At 41.7% G+C, this 20,368-nt stretch overlaps 1 protein-coding gene across 3 annotated transcripts in view; it reads right to left on the minus strand.

Moving 5' to 3' along the window:
- LOC115058510 (adhesion G protein-coupled receptor L3) overlaps positions 1–20,368 on the minus strand; it is a 189,255-nt gene that overhangs the window by 70,166 nt on the left and 98,721 nt on the right. For all 3 annotated transcript variants that reach the window (XM_029525850.1, XM_029525849.1, XM_029525851.1), the window contains exons 5-6: positions 20,139–20,248; positions 4,757–5,557 (exon numbers count right to left, since the gene is read on the minus strand). In XM_029525850.1, the coding sequence (XP_029381710.1) occupies positions 4,757–5,557; positions 20,139–20,248 (911 nt within the window). The remainder of the gene's footprint in view (positions 1–4,756; positions 5,558–20,138; positions 20,249–20,368) is intronic.

A 20,368-nucleotide genomic window follows, 5' to 3' on the forward strand; every position in this document is an offset into this window, starting at 1 on the left:
AACCCCGTGAAACATTAGTTTGCCTGGACAAAGGTTTCTTTCATATCCCACAGCGGACCTTAAACAGCAGTATATTGAGATCAGCAAAACCCCAGTGCCAATAGGATAACTATCATCACATTGTATATCAAAAATTATTTTAACATGGGGGACTATGGTTCAAAGAGCCTGTGAAGCACAGACAAAGCTCTCTCCATTTCCATGCAAAAAAAAAAAAAAAAAAAACGAAAGCTGCGTTACGAACAGATCCTCATTGTGTTCGAAGCATTAAAAGGTTTGTTAGAAAGCTGCGCATTCATGCTTGTGTCTGTGTGTATATGACGACTCTAAACAATAATCCTAAACCTCGCACTTTCCCTCGAACAAAATTGCCCTCTGCAAGCGGTGCACAAGGCATGTGATAAGTGCGTAGCCTGCAAATAAGCATGTAGCCTACATTCCTAAGCCTTGACATCAAAAAGGGCTTCATGCAGCATGCAAAAGGCTGTTTTTTTTTTTGTGCAATAGTGGTATTTACTTTGAATTGCTCAGCGAGATATTCCTTCAAGCTTTGTAATCAAGAAAGAAATTCATCTGTGATAATGCATGACAACTGTGAAGTGTCACTTAAACCTGCGTATTAGCATGTCAGAGGACGTCAATCAAAAGAAATCTGTAGGTAACTGAAGGTTAGCACGGCCAAGACAACAGTTTGTGCCTTTGAGCAGAGTGAGTCACACTCAGATTATCTCCAGACTCTGCCAGCCCGCATCTACTGCTTAGACAGTCTTAATCAATTTAGCACATGTCAGACACTTCCAAACGGAGCCAAGATGGGCCTGAGCGTCCAAAACATCGGCTGTTTCGGCATGAAGGTCGGGCCGCTACGTCTGCGGGCTCGCTGCAAGCCAACAGGGCTGGCACGGTGCCCCGGCCAGATGGCAACATGTGGCAAAATTACAGGACTAGCAGGCAGCGAATGTATCTGTGACACCCACTGCGCCGCTTCCTATGCGCCAATTATGCGTCAACAAAAGAATCACTCCTACAGGCATCGCAGGTTTGTCTCGCTGAAACATGAGACGAAGGGAACACTTCACAGAGAAGCACGAACATACCGACACCGATCAGCGTATGCAGTAAACATTCCTCAAATGGAATGATTGCAAACACTGACCATATATTTGCATTACAGTACAGACAGCATTGCACATAGTCCAAGGCAAAGTGATGTAACCCAGAGAACAGTGTTAAGCAGCTTATCTTAATTCTACATTAATGTAACAGGCAGCAGCAGGTATGAGAGACTGAGGCCAATTTTCTCATGTGGCTGCCCTTGTCTTTGCAGTCCTGTGGAGTCGATGCAGCCGGTGCCTCAAGCACGCAGAGGCATCTTAAGTCTGGCAAAGGTGAGGCTGGGAGTAATTTCTCCTGTCAAGTAAAGAAAAATACACTGTGTGTAGCTATGGTCCTGGAAAAATAAGGAGCGATTCAAAAATGGTGTTTATGTTTTCTTCTTATTTTTTTTTTTTTTTTACTTATACAGCAGCCATCCTTTTTCTCCTCAGAGGCTGATTATTGCATCTCGGAAGCTGATCTAAAACCAGCACCCAGACTGCGTCTCATCAAAAGCTATGACTGAATGATCATAACCGGGAGGAAAAAAAAAAAAAAATCAAGCTTTTTAAAAATTGCACTGCCACTGAAACCGTCACCATTGATTGTGATTGCGCTCATCTTTCCACCACCCAATCCACCTAACAAGGTCAATATTAGAACAGATGCTGATCCGTAGTGTATCCATAGTAAAACAGGGTGGGAAAACATCATAATCCAAAGATAAGGAGACAAAACACACAGCAAAAGTACAGACACATAATATGTCATGTCCATGCTATGTTGGATATTATTTAGAATGTTTGAGGCTCATTCTTGGCTCATTCATGGGCCTTAGATTTGACCTGTGAACCCCAAAAGGAAAAGCATGCCTGCAGAATAAATGGCTTGTTGAGCAGAGACATGTACTAATTTTGATGAGCAGGACTATTTGTTTTCATTTACGATGATGGCAGAAGTTATATTGGAAGATTTGTTTCATCTTCTCGAATGCTGCTGCTGATATATTGTATGTCCCGTGGCTATTTTTATTTTAGGACCACAGAGTAATTCATTTCACTTGTCCTTGCATATTTTGTATTCAATCTGATGGGACTGATGGTAAGAGTGCTTTTATATCTGCCTGCTAACAGCAGCCTGTGAAGCACATTTTTTTTATGACCAATTCAGTGAATTTAATTATCAATGGAGTTGTCATGGAAGCACTCCAGGGCATAGATCATCTGTCCTTGAAAACAGGCTGTTTGGGCTTTGTCTGGCGAAGAGACTGCGGCAAGTATACAGATTAGCACAGGATTCTTGTGGGAGGTATTTCCACATGCAGAAGTTTATTTTTATTAATATCAACAAATGCTATTCCCAATTCTATGGGAAAGGGAAGAAAACAAGCCCGGAGCCCATTCAGGCAGTTTTCAAGGGATCAAAAAGCATAAAAAAAAAAAAAATCATTAAAAAGACACAACAAGAAAAGTTGGGAGTCCAGATGTCATTACCCTCCCCCTGCCTAATGCGCTGTAGCATTAAGCAGGGGGAGCGCCCTCGCCCATGTGGTTTGGCACACGGCACCGGGCCCCAGCTGCGGGTCTGGCCACGTCTCTCCTGCTGTTGCCCAAATACCATGCTCCACTGATGTGGCAGGTCATGCATGCTCATGGAGGTGGGAGCACGAGTGGAAATGAACCCGTGTTTGAGTGATCACAGACAGACACCTTTCTGATAGTGTTAACAGGCACTGTGATCGTGGCACTGGAGCAAATTTCAGCAGGTTGTGCTCACAGAGAAAGGGAAGAACTCTGTTGGCTTTTGACCTGACTGTGTGTGTCTGCCTGCTGGCTCATCTCACCAAATTTACAGGATGACTGCATCAACTTCAGACCATGAAGCTTCTGGTGTCTTCAGTTTCCTGTTTTGGTGCAATACCTCTGCTGGTGGTCAAACTGTTGTGTGTTTTTTTTTTTTTAAATATATATATATATATATATATATACACACACAATATCTGAGACCATCCATTCTCTACAAATCTGTGACTCAACTGTTGTGACTTTCTGTAACTGATTTTTTCTCTTTGCCTCGGTCACATTTATTTTCTTCGCCAGAGAAACACATAAATGGAGCAAAAAATATGATGCAGCAGCAAACACAAGCTAATTTCTGTGCCGTGAACTGGATGACAGTGACGCTAATTTAAACAATTTTGCTGCAGCTATTCTACTGTCTCCAAAGTGCACTCACCAGGACACAGTATTGTGGGAAGTATACCCCACAAAGAGTTGATTTCACCAAAATAAGTCCTCATCCTCTTCATTGTGTTTCTGCATTTGCTCTTGGAGTTGATCAAACTAAATAGTTTATTACTCTGGAGTCCATTCAATCACTCTTTCATTCCTTATCAGTCTGTTTATCTGACATTTATATTTGTTCTGACTCCATCCATCCACTTAATGTAACATTTTACTATCTATATTCATGCAGCAGACTCTTTGGAATGCAGCCTATTTTGTGCAACAAAAGCCAACACACACACAACTCTACAACTCACTTGGGAGTCTAGCAAAGAGAAAAGGCATTTGCATGTGAAAATATGTGTGCGTGTGCGTGTGATCATTGTGCACCACTGTTAAAAAGTGATGGACAATCAACCAATGCAGAAAGCACCTAACAACACAATTTAACTCTCTTTAACTACAACCAATTATATTATGAGCAGCCATGTATCATCAAAACCAAACACTGTAGGCACGGTCATCGAATGAATGAATATGTTACGAGGAGTGTTGAAGCAGGGTGTAGTGTATATATATAAAAAAAAGGGGGTAGAGAAGCAGCCAGCTAAAAAAACAAATTAAACTGGCAAGCGGCAGGTGGAGAAAGCTCCAGAGGAGGAAGCAGAGGTAGGGACTTCACAGTCAAACAACTTGTGACATTTTTGACTGGAACCGTTGATGAGATAGCGCAAAGAATTATCTTGGTGTGTCAAAACGGGTCTTTTTTTCCGTTTCATGCTTCCCAACAAGCGCCAATTTATAAAAAGAACAATGGAGTGGAGAAATGAGACTTTTCAAAAGAGTTTTGCGAAGTCTAATGTGAGCAGTGGCTTGCTCCCTTTGCAAAAGGCAACAGCAAGAGACAGTGAAAGACTTTAGCTTGTGGCTAAATGGGAAAAACTAATGTATAGAAATCCAAGAATGCAGATTCATTAAGTTTTCATTTTGTGTGCCTGAAAGCTCTTTGGTCACATTGTTATGTTAAAAACTGATAAAGACGAATGTGAACATTTTAATTAGTTCTTTCTGCTATCTACTTTATCAGTATATTTTTCTTCCATGTTGGTGTCACACTGAGTAGCTTTACATACTGAGGGAGCCAACTGTCACCAGTCTGCACTGTGTTGAGGTGCTACATTATAGAAATATGAATTCAGAACAAAAATAGGAAAACAGTGTAATTACTTGTGATGCCAAGATGCTCTTTATAATGCAAACAACAGTATTAGGCAGAACAAGCAACATAATGAAAGATTTGCTATTCTATGAGCAGCAAGGAAAGCCAAATTGTATGAGGGCTACCTAAAGGTGGTGGCAGTCATACTCCAACACACTAAAATGCAACATGAATGTTATGAATATTACGTGAAAGGACAAATAGAAGCTAGCCTTACCAAGTCTGTTGTCCAACGCTCCAAAGTCCAGAGAGTACTTCACCACATGGTAGTTGTTCCAAACATACAGCAGGTTGTCTCTGGGATTATAATCCACTGCAGCGATGTACTGGTAAGAGTTTGGGAAAGGGATGTCCAGAAACCCATCTTTACTTAACTCAGTGTTGTAGATGTAGTCAATTTTGTTTCCTGTTGCCTCATTGTCGTCATCCTCGTACACTGACTTCACCACATAAAGGATTCCACAGATCATGAAGGCGTTGGATGCTGAGCGCTTGTCATAAGCCGTGTCCCAGGTCCCCTCCACACGCAGGGTGTAGGGATTCAGTTGGCTGATGACGATTCGCCCGTTGTTCTGCTCCGTGGCATAAATAACCCAAAGGCCATTTTCATCAACAGCCAAGTCAATGTCTGATTTGCCTCCCCAGCGGTAGGGAGACGTGTCATGGTAGTTGGCACTGGCGATAATGGCCTCACCACTTTTGATACGAGTCCGCAAGTCAAATTTGACAATATTTCGTGTGCGCTCCTTGTTGAAGAAGAGCGCCCCGTCGTAGACCACAAAGCCAGTTCCATCAACACGATGCGGGAGTTTGTAGGTCGTTGTTGGCCTTCCGGCGATGAAGTCTTCTTTGGAGGAGTATTCGGTCAATGTGTCGGTGCGATAGGGCGTCCAGGGCATGTAGTAGATCTTGTCGGAGGCTTGGAGAGGGTCTTTGCACCAGGCGCCTGACTGGTGGTCTGATTCAAAGAGGTGCTCGCTCTGGTACACCCTGCGCAGAAGCCCTGGGCACAGGAATACTGAGGAGCCAAAATGGGAGAAAAACAAGTACAGAGTTACATTAACAGGTATTATACATTAATAAAAAAAGAAGAATGTGAATGCAACAAAATGTGGTTGATAAATGCTGCTTAATACGCTCAGTGTGAAGGCGGTTTCAATCTTTTCTTCCATTACAACACCCTGGTGACATTTCCTAATAAGCACTATTAAATACACAAACCCCAAATTAAAAGATTTTGATAAATAGCTACACTTTAAAATATTGGCCGAGGCAGCCCCGAAGGAAAAACAAAAAAGGAAAATACAGTAATTACATCATCTATATAATGATTGCCTGTCCATTATTTCATCCACATGACATTTTTAGTCTGCAGCATGATTTACAACACCACACAGAGTAAACTAATTATATGTGAACTGGTATGTACTCAAATCTGATAAAGCTAGGCCAAGGCAAGACAGCTGGAGCGGGTCAATAGTGGGCTCCGTTTGCAAGAGCTAATTCCTGCTTATTATGGATTACCTGAGACTGGGGAAATTGTGATTTTCAGTCTTTCTATAAAGATGACTTCTAAATCCAGGATTACAATGATTACAAATCATTGAAGACTTAACACTGAAATGAAAACTTTACATTTTAAGAAACAAATAAAATAGATAACACTGGCCAAAGCGTAAATCTGATAAGAGACAATAAATAATTTTGAGAGTGCCGTTTCCCCTTTTTCCGCAGGTTTTGGCCCAGAATACATCATAAACACAAACAAAGGGTTTTTGTTTTTTTGTTTTCTTTGACAGTAACAGGCCAGGAGTTTGACCCAGCTCTGACAGGTACGAGCCAGAGATCCGTCAAGGGGTAAAACTGTGCACACAGAAAAAGGAGAAAGAGACAGTGAAAAACAAAGGCTTCTTTCCCTTGTAATCTCTTAAGATTAAACATGTCTACCTGCAGGTGAAAAATGTGGAAAGATGAGTCCTGTTCACATAGCAGCTCAGCACACAGCTCAGCACACAGCTCAGCGGTTGCTCTGCTAAATGCTAAGAGGGCTGTTTCTACAGTTGAAAAAGACGAGATGTGCTGAGGTACAAGGTCAGAGCGGGTAAGATTTGTACTGACAGCACATGGGACTCTGAGGAGGTTGAGAAGATGTATATTTAAGAATGGAAGCGTAAATATGGAGGCGGGAATGACAGATATTAGAGAAGTGATACAAAACCAACCATGGCTTTCATGGGGAATACACAAAATATAAATAAAATAATTTTTTTCATTCCTGCTTCATTCCTCGTGCTCTTTTCCAAAGATTTCAGTCATTAATGACTATCGAATTTGTTTCATAGCTGTTAAAACAGAACTCTTGTCTGTAGTTTAATGATTCTATTCCCATCTTTGCCTTCAATCCGGTGTTATCTTCAATGTCTAACAAAGGACATGTTTCCCGCCCGTGCAATGAACAAAGCTCCTGGGGCACAAGTGAAGATTTAGCATATATTCTGTTAGCATCATGGAGTGCTGATAGGGTAGGAATATGACTGCTATGATCAGTCTCCGGTATTGGCTGGCGAGTCCCTGAAGGTTACAGCCATCATCGTGTTAGAGCTATAATCAAAAATGCTGACAGGTTATTGGACAAGCTATTGATCGCCCTACGTAGCCCCCTCCTTTAATATTAAGCAGCAGATAAAGTGGAGCTGAAATAATATTTAGTTATTACAGGCAGGAATAACATCAGAGTTACAGGATATCCACTGATAGCAGGTCTGTAATGACTGCAGCGTGAAAAGAAATGTCAATAAATAATGAAACGTGGCTATGTCAGAAGACCCGTCAGTCTGTGATGTGTTTGAGGGCAGTCGAGGAATTCAGACAGGAGTTTGGTACATTAAGTGCTGTTTTAGATGCTGCATCACTGCTGAATGTGATGCAGTTTCTAATCCAGAGTAATTTAATTTTCCCCATGAATGACATGCTAAACCACACCAATGAACCAAACAATGAGCGTGAACCTAGAAAATGTCAGAAACCTGCTTTGGCAACCCGTCACCAAAGAGGAAAAACAGCAAGCCAATATCCGAATGAATATGCAGGGTGAGAAACGAAAAGTTGTTGGCATTTAGTTACCTTTTTGTTCCACTTCTATTTTTAGGCATGAAGGGGAGAGAAAGAAAGAAAGAAAAAAAAAATAATAAAGAACAGGTTAATGGTGTGATAACTGCTTTTTATTGTATAACAGTCACACAAAAGTACATCAGAAGGTTAGTAGAAATTTATCATCTTGTCAGCTTTTAGAAAAAGGAGAGAAAAGAACTGCATCACACACGGCCCTGTAGGAAAAAGACACATCAATCAGGTTTTAAATTGTACAACATTTTTTTCTCTCTTTGCAGAGATGGCCAAAGGATGGAACAGAGTACTTCAGATTACTTTTTTTTATAGTCACAAAAACATTCAAGCACATGGCAGCCAGCTATTACGTTTCAGATGCAACTGGAACGACAAAAACTGACTCATGCAAATTGAGTGGATTTCACACTGCATGATGCTGTTCTTTCAAAATAATAATCTTTTAACATTTATGACATAAACTGACCGATGAAGGTAGCATAAAACTATGCACCCCTATTAGACAACATCAGTGGAAAGAATGAATTTCCTTTGTTGATCTGGGGGAAGAGACACATTCTGAATATGATTAAATTCATATGTGCAAATTGATCAACATGGTTAAATAGTGAAGGTGTACCCAAGCAATGCATTTGACAGACACCTGCTAACACCTGAGTTTTGTGTAATGCATGTGCAAAAGCCAAGGGCAGCTGTTGCTCAGTGATCACACAGTGACAAGCGGTCATCCTGGTTAACCCGAATGTCAGTTAAATAAACTAAATTTCTTCCACAGGTAACTTTGCTTGTAGTTCTTTCAGTGCAAAGTAATTAGTCGCCATGCCTTCAAAGTAGCTACACCAAGCACTTGCTAATGAGCTCACAATCTGTATTTACACATCACTGAGCAAAATTAATTCCAAGTCCTGACCAAAATTAACTCCTGAGGATTGAGTCGAATGTGTGCTTTTAGCTCTGTCTTCCATCAACCTTATCCGATGTGTCAGCGGATAAATTTTGAGGAGAACACTGCTCACACATAACTGCTTACTTTGTTTGTCTGCTCGAAAAGAAACACAAAAGAAAGTGAGAGTGAACTCAAGTTGGAGGCCATAAAAACATAAATAATGAAGAGAAAAACAGAAAAACACCCCACACAATTTGGAACTGCTGAGACACGTTTAAATGGCCTTTGCCCTGTAAAATGATTGTTTAGCACAGCTTTAAAATGTTGTGCGCAGTAGACCAATATGCAGTATGCATATAGTTTGCAGTAAGTCCTGCCAGTAAATAGTGCATATAATAAAGTGTACAGCCCATTTTATCAAATTTGAACAACTTCATGTTTAAGTGAACCCACAACTACAAGTACAAGTATACTCAAGGCCTGTTGAAAACCACTTAAGCTATTACATCTTCACTCTTAACTCTATATATCACTTCCTTTATGGAGAGGCTTTTTATGTCAGTCACGGTCTATTGCTGGTCTCTTCCATTCATAGTAAGGGGTTAGCATCCACCCAGCAAGCCTGCTCCTGTCCCTTCCCCTTCAGTAATCCCGGTTCTAATAAGAGAGGATTAACCTCTGTTACCAGGGCTTACAAGTCTTCTCCACCAAATGGAGAGTGCAACACAGTGAGGTATGGAGGTCAGTGGGTAAGCGTAGGTGGGGGTAAAGTTTGAGAGATGGGAAAGTTATTACAGCAGAGCAAAATTAATGCAGGGCACTGAGCCAATGCAAAGCACAGAAAGATGCGGAGCTGTGGCAGGTGTGTGTGTGTGTGTGTGTGGGGGGGGGGGGGGGAGCACAGAACCTCATCAGCAGCAGTCGCATCAGCTGCCATTGACACATTACGTCCGTATGGAGTTTAAGCAACAATAGCTCTGGGCTACAGCTGAACCACCATTTCTGACATCTCAAATTTTCCAATAATTCCTGCATGTGGACCCCATAGATCAAATCAAAGTAAACAGCCAAACATTCACGATCGAAGCCTCCTCACCTCCCGTGAGCAACGGCCACACAGTAGGGACCGCGGGGAGGCCGGCGTTTCTGATTGAGCGATCGCTAACAGTGGTGAGGGGAGAGCAGGGTAATGATCTATGGAAAAAGGCATTAGCTGCAGGGATGTGAGAAGTGGTATACGACGCAATCGCCGAGGGAGATGGTGTGAGAAGGAAGTAAAGGATGTGGTTGAAATCCCTTACAAGGAAACGTGCCATTCCCAGGGCTACACCGTAGCATCTTTTGTTTTACCAGAAGACGTCACTGTATATACAACAAGGTCACCTTCCAGATCACTCACACTAATTTGTTCATTTCTCTTCATATACTGTGGACAGATAACTGCTATACCCGCCCTCACATATCCATGTTTACCCTACTGCAGATACAAGAGGTGTAGTAAGGGGAAAGCAGAGTGAGAGGGAGAATTGATTTATCTGAAAAGCTTCTTTACTCCACGCCACTACCCCCTTTGTGACCTTAATGCAATTTTGGTCATGGCTGTCACTGAGTAACTAAAAAGCTCGCTCATTCTTTTCTTTTCCTTCTTCTTGTCCCCTGTCTGATGTCAAAAATGTTCCCTTAAATACAAAAAAAGCAAAAAAGAAGAGTTCCTTATGGAGCTGCTCTTCTCTCCTACGTCCTCTTCCACAACACAAAATAGAGCCCTGACCATCTCACTTGTAGGCTAGAGAAAAATGTTCCTACGTCTGTGCTTTGACACCAAATCACTCAAGCCTTGTCTTGATATATATATATTGACACGTGAGGAGCATTTTGTGGATTATAAACACCAGACAGTTCAGCATAGCCCTTTAGTTTGCCTTCTGCGAGACACCGTCTTGTTTTCATCACGGTCCGATCATAAACAACAGCTTTTTGTTTAGAGTCCACGTGGCGATCATCTGAAGGCACATATAAACACAAAGAAGGGAGATACTTCATTGAATTGAGTAATGATGATGTCAGTGCTAAACACACCACTCTCCAGAATGCTGCGCTTCAGTGAACTGAACTTTAAAACACTGGATGGCGTGATGAGGTTGTTATTTGAAAAGGATGATTACGCTAAGTGGCTGTCAATGAATTCTGGCAGTGTAAAAACTAAAATAAATAATAAAAAAAATGATGCCACTTTCACAAGGGGTCAGGGGAGAGGCATCCTAATTTGGAGTTTACGGATGGAGAAGCCCTCCAAGCTCTTGATATTTCAGAAAAGTAAGCAGCATGTGTGCTCTGCTGCCACTTTAAATTAGAATTTAACAATTAACTGTGACAGTTTTGATGGATGATCAGCGGAATCTATCACCTGTTGTGAGAAAACAGTTCATCATTGTGCTTTTGCAGTGACAGTTGGCTGTATCATTGAGACTTGAAAAGGTCTGGCACATTTTCCTTGAGGGGGAAAAAAAAAAAAACAAAAAAAAAAGACAACCAGCTGCGAACATCCCTTATTGGACACCAAAGTAAACCAGAAGGATGGAATGCCATCGCTTGGGAAGCTTGGAGGAGGAGAAATTCCTCCCAGCTATAAATTTACATCTCTCCTGGGCTTTGCCAAATCGGTAACAGTCTGGTATCTGGTATAGACTTACCAGCGAAGAATGTGCTTTTTCCACCAATACCCTGCAAACAGATGCATCTGGCTGCAAACAATACAAGCAACCTTATCCCTTAGTCACCAAGAAACTCCAGCAGAGCTGTTTAGGGGTAAGTGCCTTTCTCTAAGGCATCTGAAATGCTGCTCATTCACTTTCCGACACTGTATTATTTAGGGATTGGTTCAGGGACATAAACTGCTTCCCACACTGATGTGGGAACATTTATCACCTCCCAAATCAATACATTATTTTTTATTAAAAATGTATATTGAATTTTTTTTTTTTTCTCTCTCTCTCTTTTTTTAGTATCAGTATTTCATGACACTTTCCCGTAAGTGTTTCTCCAAGCAGGTGTTCCTGGCCATAACTAAAGGGAGTACATGGTAAATACAGGTTGGAGCAAATTTTGGCCTCATGTTTGGACTAAACAATAACTCGCTGTAACTGCTCGAGCATGCAGCTGGTAACAGTTTGGCTGCTCGGTGGGTCGCCCAGCCAAATACAAAGCTGGAAAAGGCGACATGGCTGATTCTGCAGCTTATCAAATTGGTCAAGCTGCTGTGTCAAATTTAATAAGATGAGCGGACAACCTACATGTGTGGCTTCCCCTTTAAAACAACATCATTTTTAATGGTTAAATAGGAATGCAGCAGCTGCTCATTACAGTCAACTTAAAGTCATTTTTAAAAAGTTTTTGGCTTTTATGCTTGATTGTTAGAGTTGGCAGTTTAAATAAAGTACCCCAGTGTTATAGCCATATGATACCTTGTAAAACTGCCAATTTTCCACGTGGTGTTCAAATAATGCATCCTTTCTAAGATCATTTTCACCTGAGAAATCACTCTGCATATTTGCGCCGCTGCTTAGGATACATGCAGAGCAGCAAACAATGGAGACCTTTAGCTACTGTGAGCAAAGACCCCGTCAAGTGAGTGGCAGCTGTATGGATTCTCATTTGAATAATTAACGATTCCCAATTTCACACTAATGGTTGAGAGGTATCAGAATGGTATCATTAGCCACTAATAGAGATTCATGGCAGAATGGCCGCAATATTTTTTGCAATACCCACCCCCCAGTCCCCCCCCCCCCCCTCCATTCGCGCTCTCTCACAGTCACGGAGTTGCACAGTGCAAAGCCCTTAACTCCATCCCATCAGCTTTTTAATTAATGACACAAATTACGGGGCTTTGAATAGCATGTGCCTAAGGATGGGGGAGGACACGCAGGCTACCATCTCTCTTTCTCTGAATTCTCTCTTCAGCTCCTTCATGGTTTTTTCCTGTCATTTCCCTGCACTGGTGCTCGTGACTCTCCCATACCATCATTACAGGTGCCATTTCTCAACAGCCGTCTTTTTCTTTCAACCACTTGTCTGCTCTCTTTGTGCGCCCTTCGCGTACTTGTTCCATCTCTGTCTCCATCACATTTTCTCTCTCAGTCCAACTGGGGAGCAGCTATGCTATCATATAACCTTGACAATGCACCGTGCTCTGTTTGTGCACTCTCGTTCTGCCGCCTGTGTGGATGCATGCGCATGTTTGTCTCTCTTTGAGGGACAGGTGCAAGGACTTGGCGCTCATCCAGCCCGCTACCCATGTGGGATTGACCAACAGAGGGAGAAAAGACGACTGCAATCTTGGCAAAACAAAATTAAATACATTTCTGTGGAACCTAGCAGCAACTGGAGCAGAAATAACCTAATTGCACCTTTAAAAATATGTCTTGATTTTCAAGGACCTTGAAATTATGGAGGAGAACAGTGGGGTGAGGAAGGGCTGTGGGAGGGGGAAGAGAAAAGGACAACGGTGTTTAGTCTGGTGTGTGGCTGGATGTGGTGGGGCACCATTGAACAAATGAAAGAAAAAAAAAAAAACAAGGAAATGGAAAAGGAGCTTTGATTAGTAGGGTGATCATTAAAAGGAGAGACCCCCCGAAGAGACCAATCTCTAATTAGTGCTACATCCTCGACACTTGGCACCCCAACAAGCCTTTTAGACGTGATAAAGAGAGAGAGAGCGAGAGGGAAAGATTGTGGAAGTATAGTGAGATAAAAGCCTTGCTTGTGTTGTATAAATGGAAATGTTTATGAACATTTCTACAAGCTTGTTCAGCATGTAAGCACATCTATTCAAACACATTTTTTCTGTCTAGAACTGTGAAAAAGCAAGGACGTATGATACAGAGTGCAAAAGCAGCCGCTCCAGAACAAGAACCTGATAGATTACATCACCTTATAGAGCCATTAGTGGTGGAAACACTTTCCACATGTCCAGACTCACCTATTTCATCCCACCATTTATTCACACTGGTAATCACTGCACAATTATCACCACCTCCCAAATGGGAAAACAATCCTTTTTTCTGTAGAGGGTACATTGTTAATCTCATCTCCAACAGCTGCTTTACCAAACCATACTTTCAACATCGTGTAACAGCAAATATGCGTCTCATTTATCAATTCAGACAGGTTCACCTTTTAAAATGTGTGTGATGAAGTCGGACGACATCCCATTTCAAAGTGCGATCAAATTGTTAGTGTGAATTTTACAAAAACAAAAACAATACCAAACACTGACGTATTTCTACAAAAATATAATGACACATAAATATCAAAATCTTATTCTCATATTACAATTTTATTTTTAATCGTAATAATAAAAATGTGTTCTTAAAAAGGCCTCTGCTTTTTACTTTACTCCGACATCTCATGTCCTGCAGTCAGATTTGTTCTTTTTTTTTTCTTTTTTTTTTTATAAAACAAGGAAACAAAACCATGAAATTTCTGAAGTAATGCTGCCGACTAGAGTAGAGGTAACATGTGAAAATCTTTCTGCTATTATGTCCATGCTCACCAATTGCAGTTGGCTTAAAATGAATGCCAAATTTACAAATGCATCTTTGTTTACTTTGTGTCTGCATCTCTGCAGCGAACCAAGCAGTGACCACAGACACAACCTTATATATATGTATAGCATATTTCATGCACTTACTGCATTTTGTATGCATCGTATTAAATCATATTCAGTGCGGTATACATGCATGGTCTCTGCAGTTTCAAAGCAATGGATTGTGACAAGATCAAATCGTGTGAAAATTCAAGCTGTGCCACCGGTGTGAACCTGGTGTGAGGAATGTGTAACAGAAAGTCAGAGTCATCACAGCTTCCAGCCTGGATTGGGGAGTGGTCGGCTGTCAGCTGAGTGATGAGATGACATTCCAGAGCTCCTCCACATATGGGAAGTGGAGATGGTCACTCAGGTAGGGGGAAGAAAAAAAAAAAAAACAAACAACGCTGTCTGGACAAGCAGGATAATGCTCACTGGCATTTCAGTGGGGAGCGAGGAGGGTGTGGTTGTCTGATGTATCTGCTGTCACGGCGCCGACTCCCACACTAGACCTAATGAAGGTGGATTGGAGAGCTCAAGGGCAAAAAGCCACTGAACTTCCATACAATCTGCTTAGCAGATTTACTGATAACATGAAATGGAGTGATCTACTCTTCAAGAAGCTTAAAAGTTCCTGAGAGATTATTCAAGGTAAAGAAAGCTGGCTCGGTGATTCGAAGGCAGAGCGATGAGGATGCTTGAATACTAAGTGTGAGCAACTATCAAAAGAAAATCTGAATATCGGCATCAGCAGGGGACAATGTTTATTTATTTATTTATTATCAAAATGAAAGTCCTTAGATGTGAAAGGACATAAAAACTATGAGCTGTGCTGATAAAACATCAGAGGTGCTAATCCAGGCACAGTGTCCTTTTTACAGCCATACAGTCCCAGCCTGGTAACACAGGTGGTGTTTACTTTAGGTGCGACCACCAAATAACAGGCCCCGTAATCACACAATATTCTGTCCAAACTGCATTGCAAGTGATAGCCATGTGTACAGCATCAATTTCATGGTTTCACCTGCCAAAACAAAAGGACATTGAAATTGGTAACAGGTGTTGTGCAAAACTTGCCAAAACAATCCATTCCATTATTCGATTAGGCCCCTCCTGAACCTGCTAGGAGGGTTATTATTGGCAAAATGAATTAAAAACAAATTAGGTAAGTTGGAAATAAAAGAACACATTACATGGCGAGTTTCAATGAGCAATGAGCTCAGGATTACACTGCTCCATTCAAATCAGAGAATTGATTGCGTGATTGTATGCACTGGATTAGCTTCCAAAGCGCCAGAGCCGTATCTGACAGGGCTGAGCTGAATCCCACTGTGTGAGGCAGGATTTTACATTGTCCTTATTAGCTACAAACAGTGGGGGGAACCAGCGTATAGCAACAGACTGCCAGCAGGTTTTCTTCCTTTGTTCTTCCACTCTCTTTTTGTCTCTGCCATTTCCTTTACTTTTCCTCTACAACATGCGCTGAATTTTGAAAAGTGAAATGAACTAAACCATTTCTATCCCCTGCCACCCTCTTTTTTTTTTTTTTTTTTTAAATATTTGTTTTTATTTTGTGAGTAGGTCATGGGGCAGGTACAATGCAAATGAAACAGAAATTCTTTGTAATTACTAGAAAGACTTAAGTGAAGTAACAGCAAGCTCTCAACAACAGAGAAGCTCCTTGCTCTCGCGTGTCAAGTCGGGAGAATTTGAGGGGCCACCGAGAGAATGTTAGCGCTTCATTACTGCCGAAAGAAGAGTGCCGTGTGGGTTGGTGGGATGCACAGTTGTCCTGACCTCTTATGAGCTCGACCTTTGGGAGGAGCTGTTAAAGGGGAAAGTTACATGGAGAGGAAGGCTGAGCGGGCGAGTGAGAAAGGCTCTAATAGGGCACTAAGAGAATAGTCGTGCATCTCTCCGCTGAACCATGTAGAGTCAGGGTGAGAGGGTGAGGCAGAGACAGATGTCAGCCAATGGAACACAGTCATGTTTATTAGTCATCATAAAGGTTCAGCACATTACTTCTGCCTGAGGCTGGCCTTACTAATCTGTAAAGTGCATGGGGGAGCATGCGCAAACTGCACTGAGTCCGCTGGCAGATGACGAATGAGTTAAGCTGACATTCACATAGCTCCCGGTAGATACAAGCTAATTGTATTTAGCTTAATGTATTGTGCACGTCTCTCTTTTTTTTTTTTTAAATAAAAGATTTTCTCTGATATTGTTCCACCTTTTTATTGGCGCCATTTTGCCTCCATTATTTAACTTGATGCTATTTCTGCACACAACAGACATACAGCTGATATGAAATAATTATTTCATATTACAGAGACTCAAATTAAAATATGATGGATTGCCCTGTGATCCGAAATGGCCATAGAGCACGGACAAACACTGCCACTCTTTGCGGTAGTTATAGCATTTCTATTCCATTACAACTGATGGAGCGGATCAAATTGTAAATTAATACAATCAATATTGTAACTATGGCATGTGTCCATCGATTTAGCATTTTCCTGTGCCATCATTAAAACCAGATCTGGCTGTCCAATCTTGCGGGCTTAGAAAGATAAGAAGAACAGAGAGGCGATTTATCCGAAAAGAGAAAATAAATGAAAAACAGTTACCTGATTAGAATACATATAAAAAGGCATATGCAAAGTGTGTGCAGACCAAAAGAGGGGCATCTGAGAGTGCAGAGTGAGGAAATAGGGAGAGCAAATCAAGGGGATAAAGGTGGAGGAGGGGGCGAGGCTGTTGGCAGGGGGGACTTAAAGGACAAAATCTAAGTGAAAGTGAGGGAAACTCAGAAGAAAAAGAATTAGGCAGAGCTTGTCAGTGGAATACAGAGTCTGGACTCTGGCACCGGAGAGTTGGCGCCACGGGTGGCTGCTTCTCTTATTAAACACTCAAATCCTTCAGTCTGTCTGAAGAACCTGGTAAAGAGACTAGTGTTAAAAGCCCATCCACAAATTGAGCTGTGTTGTGTGAAACCATACCCCTTCCCCAATGTTACCCCTGATTACTTGTCACCAATTACTAACCATCCTGACCTCCTCCACTCCCCCCCCCCCCCCGCACCAACACACACGAGATGTCCATTGAATACATGATTAATTATGTAAGATAGGCAGTTATAAAAAATTCAAGCACGAAACGGAAACACAAAGAACTGTCTCCAAATGTTGCTCATTCCAGCCAAAAGGATCTGATTGCTTCTTGTGGGAGGTAAGAAGATAGTCTACCGGGCTGAAATAAATGAATTGCATTCACACCCTGCTATAAAATGCATCTGAAAATGCGTCTCTGGTGACCGCAAGTGATTGCACTTTGGTTCCCCACTCAGGATACAAATAAACGCCTACATGACTTCTGCTATGTTTATGCACTGCCAACAGATTTCTTTTTTTTTTTTTTATCCCACTATTGTTCTGGGCAGAAAGTTATGGTGCACCCACTTCCCTCCCTAGTGCACCTTAATAGACGTCCCCGATGCTGCAAACAAAGCTGCCAGAAGCACTACTCCAGCGGACTGGGATGACTGCTCCATGTTTTGACTTGGCTTGACATCTTCTAAAGAAAGATGAATCTGGTGCGCACAAAAAAAAAAAAAGTCACTGGGAAGTTGGGAGTTAAGGCAGACAACTGAATGGGGATGCCTCGCGCCCCACGGGCCTCGCTACATTCCCATCGGACCAGAAGGCTCCAAAGTAGCAAAACCATTCTGCATTACCTGCAAGAATTTTTCCACATGGAGTCACAATGTGTGAGAAATATAAATCCATGGGGGAGGCATATGTAGCCTAAAGTGGAATCAGACTGAGATGGGACAGTAAGAGTTTCACCTGTGTCTGTTTGTGGAGGTGGAGGGTGGATAGAAAAGGGCTTCAACAGAACACAGTAGACATGTCGGGAGGCGCCTTGTGGAAACCAGCTGCTATTTTGGCACGGAGACATCACACGTGAGCTTGTCCAAAGGGGTACAGCAAAAATCCAAATTTTGGACACACTTTCCTACTACAGGAAAGCGTGTCCAAAATGTTGACTGGTGCTGTAAGTTCAGAGAAGGGACACTACTGACTTTAGGAGGATGTGACAGAATCAGAGGGGGATGGAACTGGCAACATGAAAAGCCACCCGGCCTGTTGGATTGGGAAAAGTAAATCAGGATTGGGCACAGCAAAATGAATACATAACAATAAAAGAAAATATTCACCACAGTGTCACCCTCTAGTGGTCAATGCTCTCGTTTTGACTGTGATCAAAGGGAGAACCTGCCCTATTTGAGGAATACAAGCCTCAAAAGCACAGGCAGTTCCCCCAATGGCACTTTCATTATATCATCAATTTTTGCTCCTCTAGGTAAAAAGAAAGACATGATTTTAGTAGATGGAAATGAAGTATAGGAGCTTTGTGGAACAATTTAGTTCTAAAAGTCCATTTTTAGCATTAAAGAAGAAGCAGTGTTGAAATACCGACAAGAACTCTGAATTAGATTAAAATCAGAGGCTTGATTAAAGTTGCCTTACTGTCCATTGCAGTTTAGCTGAAAAGTGTTGGACGTGAACACAGAAGAAAGATACTGACACTGGGTGGGTGAGATAGTAAAAATGTGCATGCTGGAAAGAGTCAGGTATAAAAGAGCCATCTGCCAGCTCTGGATCACAGGTAAAAAACGGTTTTTACTTCACAACATGAAAGCTCCCGTCAGGCAGACTACTGAGGCAGCCATGTCAGGACATCAAATGCTCGAAAAGCTGGTTTTGATTTGGAAATTATTAGAGTTCACATGGGACTTAGCAGCTGCAGACTTCACAGATAAAAACCATGACCCACTATTTCCAGTTTTCAATAATTTCTGAGGAAGTTGCAAAATATTACGGGATATTGGCAGGCATGATTATTTTTGACATGGGCGCCGCATTTTAAAGGTCACTACAACACAATAACTAATGTCACATGGCAATGCCCATTCCACTTCCTCTGGCCTCACCTGGACTTCCTCTCAGCGCATTCATCCTGTTCCCCCCACTGATCCTTCCAGTCCCAGCCCAAATGATTCCACTCCCCCCCCCCCCCCACCACTGTTTTCACCTTCCGCTCCCTTTAAATCCTTTTTATTTAGTCCTATCAGAAATGTCTCAATAGTTCTGAGCATTAACTGGCATCCACCGCGCTGAACTAAGGTGAAAACAAGTGTGTTTCATTCCGATGAAAGTCAAACAGCCTTTCTTGCTGCTACAGTCACAGAGACGCGACATAATCAGACATGATTCCTCAAAGATATTAAACGTGCTGTGAACTAGGGGAGCTGATGGGAAGGTTGTGACAAGTACCATCTAAAAATGAAATTCCGCTAATACTATCTCTGACTGAATGCATTAACTGACACGCAGTGCTGTTCTTTTTAGCATTTTGTTGAAAACATTCTCTGCATAGCAGCATTTTCCACGTTACAAATCTACATCAGTCTCAAATGATTTGCCTGTCATGTCACTTGAGTACAGTATGTACATAGGATTTTCTTACTTTATTGCCAATAAATTCCATAACCCAACGTTCTGCAGAGGAAGTGTAAGCTGGCACACTGTTGACACAATCGATTGCCATATGGGATGAAGAAAACGGAAAAAAAAAAAATAAAAATAAAAACGCCAACAAACCTCCTGTCAGTCGGAATAAAGACTTTAAAAAACACCTGATTAAAAAAACTGGATCAAGTCAATGGGAAAACACTTTCACATGAATATACTGGATTATTCTTCACATATAAAACAACACTATTCACACCATTTCCTGCGTTGTTGTCGTCACATCCACCGCTGCATCTTAATCTGTCTGCCTACAATGGACGGCACTTTCAATATTTTGGACATTTTTAAACATTACTGCCGTGCATATTGACAGGTGCTATTGATAAATTACCGCTATTAAGACAAAATGAAAATGACAACGGTTCTATGCATTACTGGGAGTGTGAGAGAATGACACAATACGTACTGTAGGGTACACATTCGTATTGGACTTCAAGGTATTTGTAGGTGCCGGGACAAGGGTCAGGAAACACATCTGGTCCGGCCACGACAGCACACTGAGTCCGGTTGTTACATCTGAAAACAAAGAAAAGGTCATTTCAATTATTAAGAACATGTTCCATAGGAACAACAACCCTCTTATTTATATTGGTAACAAATACAGATTATTTAGATTAGCCTTAATGAAGTCTTTAA

The sequence above is a fragment of the Echeneis naucrates genome, chromosome 18, assembly GCF_900963305.1.
Source record: "Echeneis naucrates chromosome 18, fEcheNa1.1, whole genome shotgun sequence".
NCBI lineage: Eukaryota > Metazoa > Chordata > Actinopteri > Carangiformes > Echeneidae > Echeneis > Echeneis naucrates.